The 13,503-nt window shown below is 45.5% G+C and overlaps 1 protein-coding gene across 2 annotated transcripts in view; it reads right to left on the reverse strand.

Moving 5' to 3' along the window:
• Positions 1-13,503, reverse strand: part of LAMA1 (laminin subunit alpha 1) — a 412,090-nt gene that overhangs the window by 219,499 nt on the left and 179,088 nt on the right. For both annotated transcript variants that reach the window (XR_004538373.1, XM_033934013.1), the window contains exons 25-26: positions 4,601-4,780; positions 2,409-2,594 (exon numbers count right to left, since the gene is read on the reverse strand). Coding sequence is in view for 1 of the 2 variants with exons in the window: in XM_033934013.1 (XP_033789904.1) it covers positions 2,409-2,594; positions 4,601-4,780 (366 nt within the window). In the remaining variant the exon portion in view is untranslated. The remainder of the gene's footprint in view (positions 1-2,408; positions 2,595-4,600; positions 4,781-13,503) is intronic.

Below are 13,503 nucleotides of genomic sequence, written 5' to 3' on the forward strand. Positions count from 1 at the left end.
CTGGAACAAATTATGCTCGTAAACCAAGGTTCCACTGTACATAATATTAAAACAATAATCCAACACAAAAAACAACAACAGAGAGTTCAGTTCATAAGTCTCAGTTGCTTCAAGAACTGTTTAAACTGATTCAAAATATTCACTTTGCAGGTGGGTGTTCATATGGGTGGAGCATGAAGGGAGTACACAGTTGTTTATCAAGTTTCAAGTTTATTAAAATCTTATTATACCGCCAAATCAGACTTCAAGGCGGTGTACATATCATATTAAAATACAGGGTACAGCAAAGGTATATCGTACAAAGACTTAACAATACAAGACTGACAGACAAACTGGTACAGAAGGGAGGCAGTAGAACTACATTATTTAAAGAGAAAGAACATGCATTCTTTAACAATCTAGGTATGAGCACCTACACAAACTCTACGGCTGGTCTAAGTGATCCCACTTAAATATCGGCATATTTTTCTTCTATTACACTAGTATGCTATGAGGAAATGGGGGTCACTGCTCTTTGCAGAATAGGATCTAAACCAGTGGTCTCAAACTCAAACCCTTTGCAGGGCCACATTTTGGGTTTCTAGGTACTTGGAGGGCCTCAGAAAAAATAGTTAATGTCTTATTAAAGAAATGACAATTTTGCATGACAGAAAACTCTTTATAGTTTATAAATCTTTCATTTTGGCTAAGTCTTAATAATAATATTGTAATTTATAGCTAAAGAGACATATGATCAAGAACCTGCTTTATTTTACTTTTGTGATTATGATAAACATACCGAGGGCCTCAAAATAGTACCTGGCGGGCCGCATGTGGTCCCCGGGCCGCGTGTTTGAGACCACTGATCTAAACAGATGCTCTGATGGTGGCTAAAAATAGCTGCCCCTAGATAAAATTACCCTCCACCATCTGTGAGTTGTTCCTAATTTCTGGCAACCTGTGGTGAGTCCATGGACCACCTGGCTCTAGGCACTTTGGTCATCATGGATAGTCAAGAAGTAGTCAATATTACACAGATTCCATCATGTAATATGTGACTGTCAAATACAACAGAGTTGCAAGCTAGAAGCTTAACTAAATTAGGGCCCGATATTACGCAGTTCTTATCTGTATAAGAGTGCTTCCTACCTGGCTGCATGCTGGCTTGTTTAATGAGTCCGACAAGCGCCTCATTTCGATATCTGCTTCAGGCACTGATCAAAAGCTCATGTGCAGCATCAAATTCAAAAATCCTCCCCAACTCCACGCCTCTCCTGCCCACATTCCAAAATTGCCAGTTAGAGCAAGGAGTCAGCGGTACCATCTGCTTAAGTGCCGCTGAATATCGCGCTGAGTGCGATTTAAGCAAGCTTGAGCTTCTCAGACCTGCTTAAAATCACTTTGAATATCAGGCTTTATCAATCCATCCAGTTGTCTGAATTATCTCTGCATTCATCAGGGAAATAAGAGATCCATGCTCAGGCCACATTATAAGTTACTACTCTTTCAGGCTTTTATTTTATAGTTACAAAAAAAAGAAAGAAAGAAAATCCAATTACAAAAATACCCTCACATACATTTAAGGGCATTTCAAACCAATAAGGGCTCCTTTTACGAAGCCGCGTTAGCGGTTTAATGCGCATAATAGCGCGTGCTGATTTGCCAGCCGCGCTAGCCGCTACCGCCTCCTCTTGAGCAGGCGGTAGTTTTTCAGCTAGCGCGGAGGTTAGCACGCACTAAAAAATTGCGTGCGATAAAGCCGCTAACGCGGCTTCGTAAAAGGAGCCCTAAGACGTCCCAGAAACAGCAGATGTTTTTCTTGCAAAGTGCCGATTTTTGAAACTGTCTTTCTGGATGTCTTGTGGGGCATCCTAGCTGCTGTGTGTCCAGAACTAAAAGGGGGCATGTTGGAGACATGTTCTGGGTGGGCTTAGACTCGGACATCTTGCGGTAATAATTGATTCTTTCCCAAGACATTCTGGACGGAACTTAAATGCTATGAGTTAGACGTGTTTTTAAAGCGTCTAAGTGCCAAAAAGGCACCCGAATTGATGGCCACTGGAGGGATTAAGTAAAGACTCCATACACACACTTCCCCAATGGTCACTGACTCCCTCCCATACCCAAATGAAACAGTACATTTCTGTAGAACTCCAGCGCCTAGTTTGGGAAGTTTTAGTAGAGCATCACACAGGTCTTAAGTAGCCTGGTGAGTGGGCTAGTGAACCACAGAGAGGAGGACCAAGGCCCATAAGCCACTCTAACCACTACATTTGTGAACATCTTATGGGAAACATCCAAAGTCAGACTCATTCATCCTATTGAAAATGCCCCTCATTGTCATTAAATAGGTCACTGGGAAAAACACACATTATCACCACAATAGGAGACTACTTCATTATCTAATTTTTTTTTTTTTTTACACTTACTTCTCTCATTTCAATTTCAGCTTCACTTCGTATTCCATTGCCTGGACTAAGAATATCCCTGTAGATCATTAGTTTATTGAAATGACCGCCTTTCATCAGAATCTGTGGCTCAAGGTCTGAAGCACCAGAACCATTTGAGGCATAAAATGCAACAACATACTTCAATTTTCCTCCATAGGCCATTAGCTGTAGAAATCATAAATTATAAGACAATAACTTTATATAATATCATTAATAAAATGTTGATTCCACTTTCAGTGCTAGACACCCACAACGACATACACAGAAAATCAGAAGCATCTTAGGGCTTGACTACACATGGGTCAAGAGGCAATTCACCCAACACTTATCCTTATTTACATTTCATGTTTAATCCCTAGGCATTTTTTCAACACATAAAAACGTTAAGAGAGTGATTTGATGAGATGTTTTAAGCCTCTCTATGCTGGAGTCAGGTGATTTTTTTTTTTATTTTATTTTAATAAATTTATTAACTCATTACAAGTTAGAACACTCGTTCTAGTAAAACAAAGTCATTTACAACTTGAAAACGTTAAGGAAAAAAGAAAATAATTAAACAGATAATAAGACCATTAGAATAATACTCCTCAGACCACTATCAAAGCTGAAGAGAGGAACTAGAACTTAAAGGGAGAATTTTTACAATATATTTACAAGAAAAGGCTATAGATGGTCGAAACCCTCAGCTTATCTCAAGTTTTCTTTATTTAGAACCACTAGTCAACTTCTTAAGGTCCAAAAAGGATCTTAGGTGTTCAGGGAGGAAAAACACATATCTTATACTCAAGTATTTAACTACAGGTGATAGTTAAGAAGGACAAGATGAAGAATGGTTAACATTTATGGCCAACAGGGATGTCTCTGACTTTTGAAGCCTCACGTCTAACCTGAGTGACATTCTTACTGGGCTTCTCTTTAGTGACAGGGCTTGGCACAGCCTGCACCTTAGGCAATTTGCTGACTGCTTGCTTTTTCCTGTCACAATGGATAAAAGTTCGGCTGTATACAGACTTTTACAGCCAAACTTCTCACATTTGCTGGCTACTGATTTCCAAATAAAAGCATTTATGTGGCTAATACCCAATGTACACTGCATTCCTAAGTGCTCTATAGTGATTAAAGCAAAAAAGAGAAAATAAATAATTTACAATAAAATAATATAATAGTATAGTAGACGATGACCTGCACCTGTCCAACAAGACAAACTTCTAGCATAATGTATACTGTGTTTACTACATATGTAATACTTGGTAGGGTAAAGGGGATGTGACTTGATATACTGCTTTTTCTGCATTGTTACAATCAAAGTGGTTTACATATTTTGCCCAGAGTCGCAAGGAGCTGCAGTAGGAATTGATCTTATAACCTCATGGTGCTGACACAGCTGCTCTAACCACTGGGACACTCTTCCAATACTTGATCTTGACTCGTCTTTGCCATTTTCAGGGTACAAACCTTAGAAGTTTGTCCATCACTGGCTTTGTTTCCCTATTACTGGAGTTGCTATCTAAGCACCACTAAGTTTGGTTCCATTCTCTTTCTATACAGGATTTCTTTATGTTTATCCCATGCATTTTTTTTTTTAATTCCACCATCTTTATCTCCACTTCCTCCTGCTATAATACAAACAGGGCACTGTAGGTATCTACCATCCTCTCCATGCTACAGAGGCCCAAGAGTAGAAGGAGGAGTATCTGAGGAGTAGCTTGTTGGTTAATACAGCTGACTGTAAACCGAGGTTCAATCCCCTCTTTGGAGGAAGGAGTGGCATAGTGGTTAGAGCTACAGTCTCAGCACCCTGAGGTTGTGGGTTCAAATGCCACCCTGCTCCTTGTAACCCTAGGCAAGTCACTCAATCCTCCATCACCCTAGATATGTTAGATAGATTGTGAGCCCACTGGGACAGATAGGGAAAATGCTTGAGTACCTGATTGGAAACTGCTTAGATAACTGATAGGTGGTATATAAATACTAAAAATAAATAAATAAATATAAAATAATCTCAAAACATAACCGTACAAGTGATATAGTTTAACAGGAACATTTCAGTTCAGTCTAAGCTTGACTTTGGGATGTTGTTAGTTGCAGACATTTGTCAAGAAACTTCCCACAATAAGATTTTTATAAACTGTACTATTGCTTAAGATGGCGTTACACTAGGTTGTTCCCACCTTATCTCCTTGGAATTGGACAGGTAACCTCCAATAGTAGGGTTCTCTATCCAGATGATGCTGCACTGTTGTGACATCTAGTACAAAATCAGGAAATTGAGAAAAAACGCCTTCAGTGGTTCCAGTCAAGTTGCTCTGCGAAACCACATGTAGAACGGAATGGTCTGGGGTCAGATTTACCTAGTAATGATAAAATAAGGAAAAAATAGATGATTTCCAACCTAGAAATAAAATTAATAATTTAAAGCAGCATGTACAAAAGTGGCCTGCTCCTAAAACAATGGAATTGTACAGACATTCCATATTTAGAGAGCCAGTATAGCCCATTTCCTTATTCTCAATGGGATATAATATTTTAAAAAAAAACCATAAAAACAGCAAAAAAAAAAAACAATGCGCAGTCTTATCAATCAAAACATAAAACATTATCATGCACTCAAAATACCTAACATCAGTGACGTACCAAGGGCGGGATAGGGGGTGTGGACTGCCCTGGGTGCCAGCCCTAAGGGGGTACACAGCCGGCTGGCTGAGTCCGGAACTAGAGAGTTGCGCGGGGACAGAAATCCCACCCGTCCCCACCCGTCCCCGCCAAAATCCCACCCATCCCCACCCGTCCCCGTGAGGAATCCCTCCGTCCCCACCCGTCCCCGTGAGGAATCCCTCCGTCCCCACCCGTCCCCGCGAGGAATCCCCTCCGTCCCCACCCGTCCCCGCGAGGAATCCCCTCCGTCCCCACCCGTCCCCGCGAGGAATCCCCTCCGTCACCATCCTTCCCTATAAACTTCAGAAATAGTTATTTTATTTAATTATGCTACTGAATTAAAGGCTCTGGTAGAGACCCATTTACAAATAAGCAAAGAGACTATTAATTTGGAAATATTAATTGGGAAGAATACATACTTTGTAAATGGGTTTCTACCAGAACCTCTAATGTAAATATAAAATATAAATACTCAGCTGATGAGAACCCACAAACTGTCAGCTGAGGACTTCCTTTGCAGTTGGCCTGGGGTCCCTTTTGCCAAGCTTGGCAGGCAGCAGTAGCGTCCCTGAGTCACAGATGCTGGCACCTCAGTGGCTCATGGATGCTGCCAGCGACTGCTGCGCTTGGTGGAGGGGAGTTCTGACCATCTCTAGAGGAGGTCCTCTGCTGGCGGTGCTTGGGGATCCCCACCAGTCACAGCAAGGGCCAACAAGTACTTCAACACTGTAGAAATAAAACCAGAAATGCATTTCCTTTTCTTTTGAACACAAAACAAAGATATCTGCCATATACATTTCCCAAGGCAGATGACTCTATGCAATGTCACCTCGGTAACAAAATACAAAAATAGACAAATACACCCCCTCCCTTTTTACTAAACCACAATAGTAGGTTTTAGCACAGGGAGTTACGCTGAATGCCTCGCGCTGCTCTCAATGCTCATAGGCTCCCTGCGCTAAAAAACAATATTGCGGTTTAGTAAAAGGGAGCCATAGTGCAAAATATAGACAGCAGATATAAATTCTCAAAACAGACACATTTTGATCACTAAATTGAAAATAAAATCATTTTTCCTACCTTTGCTGTTTGGTGATTTCATGAGTCTCTGGTTGCACTTTCTTCTTCTGACTGTGCATCCAATCTTTCTTCCTTTCTTTCAGCCTCCTGTATGTTTCCTCTCCTCCAGACCTCATTCTCTCCCCCAACTTTTTCTTTCTGTCTCCCTGTTCCCCCTTCTTTCTGTCTCTCTGTCTGCCCCCTTTCTTTCTTTCTCCGTGCCCTCCCCCAAGCCACTCGGTTTGCTGCCACCGCCATCGGGGAATAGTCCCCAAGCCACCGCTGTCCCAAGCTTTCCCTGCAGAAGCGTCGCGCTGACCAGCATTCCGCTCCCTGACGTCAATTCTGACGTAGGAGAGGAAGTTCCGGGCCAACAAGGCATTTCTCCTCATTCCATCCAGCCTGAGCCCCATCTCTCCTTGATCCAGCATTTCCCTTCTGTGTCTGTCAGAATTACCATTCCACCTATTTTCCAGCATCACCCTTCTTTGTGTCCATCTCACCTATATCCCTATCTCACCATTTGTCTCTGTCCTTGTCTTTACCCCATATTCACCATTTGCCCTTTCAATGTCTTTATCTCCCCCCCCCACACACACACTTTTTCAGCATTACTTCTATGTCTCTATTTCACCTCCTCTTCATGTCCCCTCTGTATCTCTATCCTTATTCAGAAGGTCCTGCTTACCCTTTCTCTTCTTTGTGTCACTATCTCCATTTTCAGCTTTCCCCCTTTTTCCTTTGTTAATGCACCCTGTAGCCAGAATCTTTCCACCCTCTCTCCACTCCGGCCCAGCCCAGTAAGAAATATTTCCTTTTGTTTCTCTCCCCTCTCTCTTCTCCTCCCTCACCCACGAGTCCTGCATCTGGCCCTCTCCCTTCTACCTGCACCTGGCAACACCCCCCTGCTCCGCGGCTCTCTTAAGCAACTCGTCAGCAGCGGTGATCAAGACAAGCTGCCGACATCGAGGCCTTCCCTCTACGAGTCCCACCTTTGTGGAAAAAGGAAGTTGAAACAAGCGGGACTCGCAGAGGGTAGGCCCCGACGCCAGAAGCTTGTGTCGATCGTTGCTGCTAAGTTGCCGAAGAGAGCCGCAGGTAGAAGGGAGAGGGAGATAGGAAGGCTGTAGAAGCTCCGGAGCATGACACCGAACCCGGCCAGGATGATTTCTTTTTCAGGCTGCTGCTGCCGCTGCCATCCCCCACCCGAAATGACAAAAAACAGCCTAATGCCCGCGTCGGGAAATAGCCATGCTGAGCAGTGAGCTCAGCACGTACACAGATGAAAGCCTTGCTTGCTGATTGGTCCGGCGGCACGGTGGGGCGGGGCCGCCGGACCAATCAGCAAGCAAGGCTTTCATCTGTGTACGTGCTGAGCTCACTGCTCAACATGGCTATTTCCCGACGCGACGCCAGACTTGCATCGCCAGAATTTAGGTAGGTTGTTTTCATCCCCGTGGGAGTCCCGTGGGCAAGGGGGCGTCCCCGTGGGAGTCCCGTGGGTCAGGGGGGCATCCCCGTGGGAGTCCCGTGGGCCAGGGGGCGTCCCCGTGGGAGTCCCGTGGGCCAGGGGGGGAACCCGCGGGATCCCCGCGGGACCCGCGGGATCCCCGCGATCCCCGTTCCCGTGCAGACCTCTATCCGGAACCTCCCGCGCTCTCTAAATGGCGCCTGCACCTCAGCCGTACTTATTCCAGAGCAGAGTCGGCAGCTGTGCTGAAGTGCAGGAAGGTCCCGTGATGATTGCCATCTGCCCCCTCTACTTCAGAAGAGGTAAGTGGCATCTGAGGGAGTGGACCGGCAGCCGCAGTCATCACAGGACCTTACTGCAACTCCCTGTGTCTGCCAGCCCACCCCCTCCGATGTCACTTACATCTTCCGGAGCAGAGGCAGTAGAAGCAGTCATCGCGGGACCTTGCTGGTTTGAAGGGAGAAAGGAGCATAGAAGGGAGGGAGAGAAAGGGGCAGGGTGGTATGGAAAGGTGGTGGAAGGAGAGAAAGGGGGCAGATGCTGATGGAATTGGTGTACAGGGAAAGAGAAGAGAGACATAAGGGGGAAGGATACTGGATGGAATTGGGTTAGAGGGAAAGAAAGGGGGCAGATGCTGATGGAAGTGGGGGGGAGGGAGAGGAAAGACTGAAATGCCAGACCATGGGGGTGTGGGAGAGGGAAGGGAAGAAGAGGAGAGGAGAGAGATGCCAGACCATTGGAGGAGGGAAGGGAAGAAGATGGATGCCAAACCCTGAAAGGGACCTGGGGGTGATGGTAGACACATCACTGAAACCATCGGCGCAGTGTGCGACAGCCTCAAAGAAAGCAAACAGAATGCTGGGCATCATCAAAAAGGGTATCACAACCAGGACGAAAGAAGTCATCATGCCGCTATATCGCGCAATGGTGCGCCCGCACCTGGAGTACTGTGTGTAGTACTGGGCGCCGTACCACAAGAAGGACATGGCAGTACTCGAGGGAGTGCAGAGGAGGGCGACTAAACTGATAAAAGGTATGGAAAATTTTACATACGCTGACAGGTTAAAAATGCTGGGTCTGTTCTCCCTGGAGAAGAGGAGACTTAGAGGGGACATGATAGAAACCTTCAAAATCCTTAAGGGCATAGAGAGAGTAAATAAGGACAGATTCTTCAAACTGTGGGGGGCCACAAACACTAGGGGTCACTCGAAGAAATTGAAAGGGGACAGGTTTAGAACAAATGCTAGGAAGTTCTTTTTTACCCAGAGGGTGGTGGACACATGGAACAAGCTTCCGGAGGAGGTGATAAGCCAGAACTCTGTACAGGGGTTCAAGAAAGGTTTGGATAGGTTCCTGGAGGAAAAGGGGATAGAGGGGTACAGATAGAACTTGAGGTAGGTTGTAGAGGTGTTCAGAAACCACTTCACAGGTCGTGGACCTGATGGGCCGCCGCGGGTGCGGACCGCTGGGCGAGATGGACCTCTGGTCTGACCCAGTGGAGGCAACTTCTTATGTTCTTATGGATGAAGGGAGAGATGGAAGGGGGAGGCATAAAGTTTCTGGAAGGGGAATAGAAGGAGAAAAGATGCCATATAGAAGGGGAGAAAAGATGCCATATAGAAAGGGCAGAGAGAGTGTAGACAGTGGTTGAAAGGAAGAGAGTGACAAGAAGATGAGGAAAGCAGAAACCAGAGGACAAGGTAGAAAAAAAATTCCATTTATTTATTTTTTTGCTTTAGGGGAGATGCATCGCTGTTTTTGTGGTGTTGCATTGTATGCAGAGTCCAGCTTCTTGGTGGTTCATAAGAACATAAGAATTGCCATCTCCGGGTCATCAAGTCCATCAAGTCCGGTAATCCGCACACGCGGAGGCCCCGCCAGGTCTACCCTGGCATAGTTTTAGTCCCCATATCACTGTATGCTTCTCAAGGGAGATGTGCATCTAATTTACCCTTACCCGTATCACTCTATGCCACTCTTAAGGACATGTGCATCTAATTTACCCTTACCCGTATCACTCTATGCCACTCTTAAGGACATGTGCATCTAATTTACCCTTACCCGTATCACTCTATGCCACTCTTAAGGACATGTGCATCTAATTTACCCTTAAATCCTAGAACGGTGGATTCTGCAATTACTTCCTCTGGAAGAGCATTCCAGGTGTCCACTACTCACTGCGTGAAACAGAACTTCCTGATATTCGTCCTGGACCTGTCCCCCCTCAGCTTCAGTGTATGTCCTCTTGTCCGTGTCACATTGGACATTGTAAATAACAGCTTTCCCTGCTCCATTTTGTCGAATCCTTTCAGTATTTTGAAAGTCTCGATCAGATCCCCTCGCAGTCTCCTCTTCTCAAGGGAGAACAACCCCAGTCTCCTAATTTATTCCTCGTAGTCCAGGTTCTCCATACCTTTCACTAGCTTCGTTGCTCGTCTCTGCACTCTCTCTAGCAGTTTTATATCCTTCTTTAGGTATGGAGACCAATGCTGGACGCAGTATTCCAGGTGCGGTCTGACCATGGCTCTATAGAGCGGTATTTAACCTTTGTCTAAGTATTTATATTTTATCCCCCCTTTTACAAAACTGTGGAGCATTTTTTAGCGCCAGCCATGGTGGTAGCAGCTCTGATGCTCAGAATTCCATGAGCGTCAGAGCTGTTACCACCGTGGCTAAAATCCACATTACAGTTTTGTAAAAGGGGGAGGGGTTAGTTTGTGATGACATTCCATACTAGGCGAAGGTGTTTTCTGTGTTCTGTGTGTTCGAAAGACATGGTTTTCCGTTAGGATTGACTGTGCAGGATTGATCTGTACTAGTCTGGCTTGTTTAGTTTTACAATGGGTGTATTGATGTTGTATTGCTCACTGCAGTATGTAAGATGCTGCCTTTTCTTGGGTACACTCTTGTATGACGTGTGGATTGTTACTAAAAATCATGTTTTTCATACAGATGGGGGGGAGGGTGTCAAAAAATGATGGGCCCTGGGTGTCACATAGACTAGGTACGCCACTGCCTAACATCCCCCATTATTTATAATGAAATAATGAAATACCGAATGCCTGACAATAGGAACCTCTTTACCTGCTTTCTGAAAGTAAGATAATTCCTCAAGGTTCTAACTGCTGGTGGTAAGTTTTTCCAGTCAAATGGCCAGATAGACTTAAAGCCATATTTCTTGTCTCATTCAAAACATAGAAATTAGCAGGCAACTGTGGCATCTTTGAATCAGCTTAGACCAGCAATGTATAATGTAATGCCATAGACATGGGTTCTGAGTACATTGTTGAGATGATATTCTCAGACCCTTGATGACAGCAAGAAAGATGTTACCTTATTTTCTTTAGGGTTTTTTTGTTGTTGTTGTTTTATTGCAAAATGGACTAACATGGCCACCACGCCGTTTCATACAACTATGGAAACATCTGCTAGCAGAAGAAATAGTCCTCAGAGAAGGCCATTTCTATCAGAAAGTAAGCTGGAATCCTTGAAAACTGGGAAGATCCCGGAGGACTGGAAAATAGCAAATGTTACACCTATCTTTAAAAAGGGATCGAGAGGTGATCCGGGGAACTACAGGCCGGTAAGCTTGACTTCAGTTTTAGGCAAGATGGTAGAAGCACTGATAAAAGACAGCATCTGTGAGCACATAGAAAAAAATGGACTAATGAAAGCGAGCCAACATGGCTTCTGCAAAGGAAGATAGTGCCAAACGAACTTACTGCACTTCTTTGAAGGGATAAACAGCCAGATGGACAAAGGGGAACCTATAGACCATTTATCTTGACTTCCAAAAAGGCTCTGACAAGGTACCCTATGAGCGGCTACTTAGGAAGTTGTGGAACCATGGGGTGGAAGGGGACGTATACAGATGGATTAAACACTGGTTGGCAGGCAGAAAGCAAAGGGTTGGAGTGAAAGGCTACTACTCAGACTGGAGGAGAGTCATGAGCGGTGTTCCGCAGGGGTCAGTACTCTGACTGCTGCTGTTCAATGTATTTATTAATGACCTAGAAACAAGGACAAAGTGTGAAGTTATAAAATTTGCGGATGACACTAAACTCTGTAGCAGGGTTAGGACGGCGGAGGAGTGTGAAGACCTACAAAGGGACCTGAACAAACTGGAGGAGTGGGCAAATAAATGGCAGATGAACTTCAATATAGAGAAGTGCAAGGTCTTGCATATAGGGAAAAAGAACCCGATGTTCAGCTACAAAATGGGGGGATTAGTACTAGGGGAAAGTAACCTTGAAAAAGACTTGGGTGTGCTGGTGGATACAACAATGAAGTCAATTGCACAATGCGCAGCAGCCTCAAAAAAAGCAAACAGAATGTTGGGCATTATTAAGGAGGGTATTACAACCAGAACAAAGGAAGTCATCATGCCGCTGTATCGTGCGATGGTGCACCCGCACCTGGAGTACTGTGTCCAACATTGGTCACCGTAGCTTAAGAAGGACATGGCAATACTTGAGAGGGTTCAGAGAAGAGCGACAAAAATGATAAAAGGTATGGAAAACCTTTGATACGTAGACCGGTTAGAAAGGCTGGGGCTCTTCTCCCTGGAAAAGCGGAGACTCAGAGGAGACATGATAGAGACTTACAAGATCATAAAGGGCATAGAGAAGGTGGAGAGGGACAGATTCTTCAACCTATCGGGAACCACAAGAACAAGGGGGCACTCGGAGAAATTGAAAGGGGACAGGTTTAGAACCAATGTTAGGAAGTTCTTTTTCACTCAGAGGGGGATGGACACCTGGAATGCGCATCCGGAGGTTGTGATAGGACAGAGTACATTACGGGGATGTGGGGATGTGGGGATTCAGATAGATGTATAGATAGGATTATGTAAGGGTATAGATAGAGGGATAAAGGGGATTGAAGGGTTTTAGGCAAAGGATCACCTTACAGGTCATGGACCTGATGGGCCGCCGCGGGAGCGGACTGCTGGGCATGATGGACCTATGGTCTGACCCAGCGGAGGCAACTTCTTATGTTCTTATTTGGGATAGCAATTATAGGGCATGGCTGTACATGTGGGGCTTGAAAGATCAGAAAATGTGAAGAAGCAAAGCATGCTTACTTTTGAACATTTCACAATTCACAACTCATATTGCTGTTGCTTTAAAGTGCTTTCCCTCAGCATGAAAGATTTTATTATGTAAGAAGATACCGTATTTGCCGGCGTATAAGACGACTGGGTGTATAAGACGACCCCCCAACTTTTACAGTTAAAATATAGAGTTTGTTATATACTCGCCGTATAAGACTACCCCTTCTTCCGCACACCTTCTCTACCGCCCCGGGTGCAGCACAGCCGGCCAGGTCCCCTTACTTTTGTGGCACTTCCCCGACCGACCGTCAACAGCCCCGGTCCGACAAACCTCCCTGCCCTTAACCGCGAATCTAAATTACCTTCTTACTGTAAGAAGGTAATTTAGATTCGCGGCTACAGGGCAGGGAGGATTGTCGGACCCGGGTTGTTATCGGTCGGTCGGGGAAGTGCCACAAAAGTAAGGGAACCTGGCCGGCTGTGCTGCAACTGGGGCGGGGCGGGCCGCTCCTCTCCCTTGGTAGCCACTCGAACCGCGAGGCTACTCTCCTTCTCCTTATCTGCCCTGCCTGCAGCACAGAGCCGAACGGAAGTCTTCCCGACGTCAGCGCTGACGTCGGAGGGAGGGAGGGCTTTGTTTAAGCCCTCCCTCCCCTCCGACGTCAGCGCTGACGTCGGGAAGACTTCCGTTCGGCTCTGTGCTGCAAGCAGAGAAGGTAGGGAGAAGAAGAGCCGCGTACATCCAGAAGACTGAGTACATCCAGCCCCGCGACCCTCGGAGGCGTCCCCATGGGATCCCCGCGACCCTAGGGGCGTCCCCGTGCAGCTCTCTAATG

This window comes from Geotrypetes seraphini, chromosome 2 (genome assembly GCF_902459505.1).
Source record: "Geotrypetes seraphini chromosome 2, aGeoSer1.1, whole genome shotgun sequence".
NCBI classification, from domain to species: Eukaryota; Metazoa; Chordata; class Amphibia; order Gymnophiona; family Dermophiidae; genus Geotrypetes; species Geotrypetes seraphini.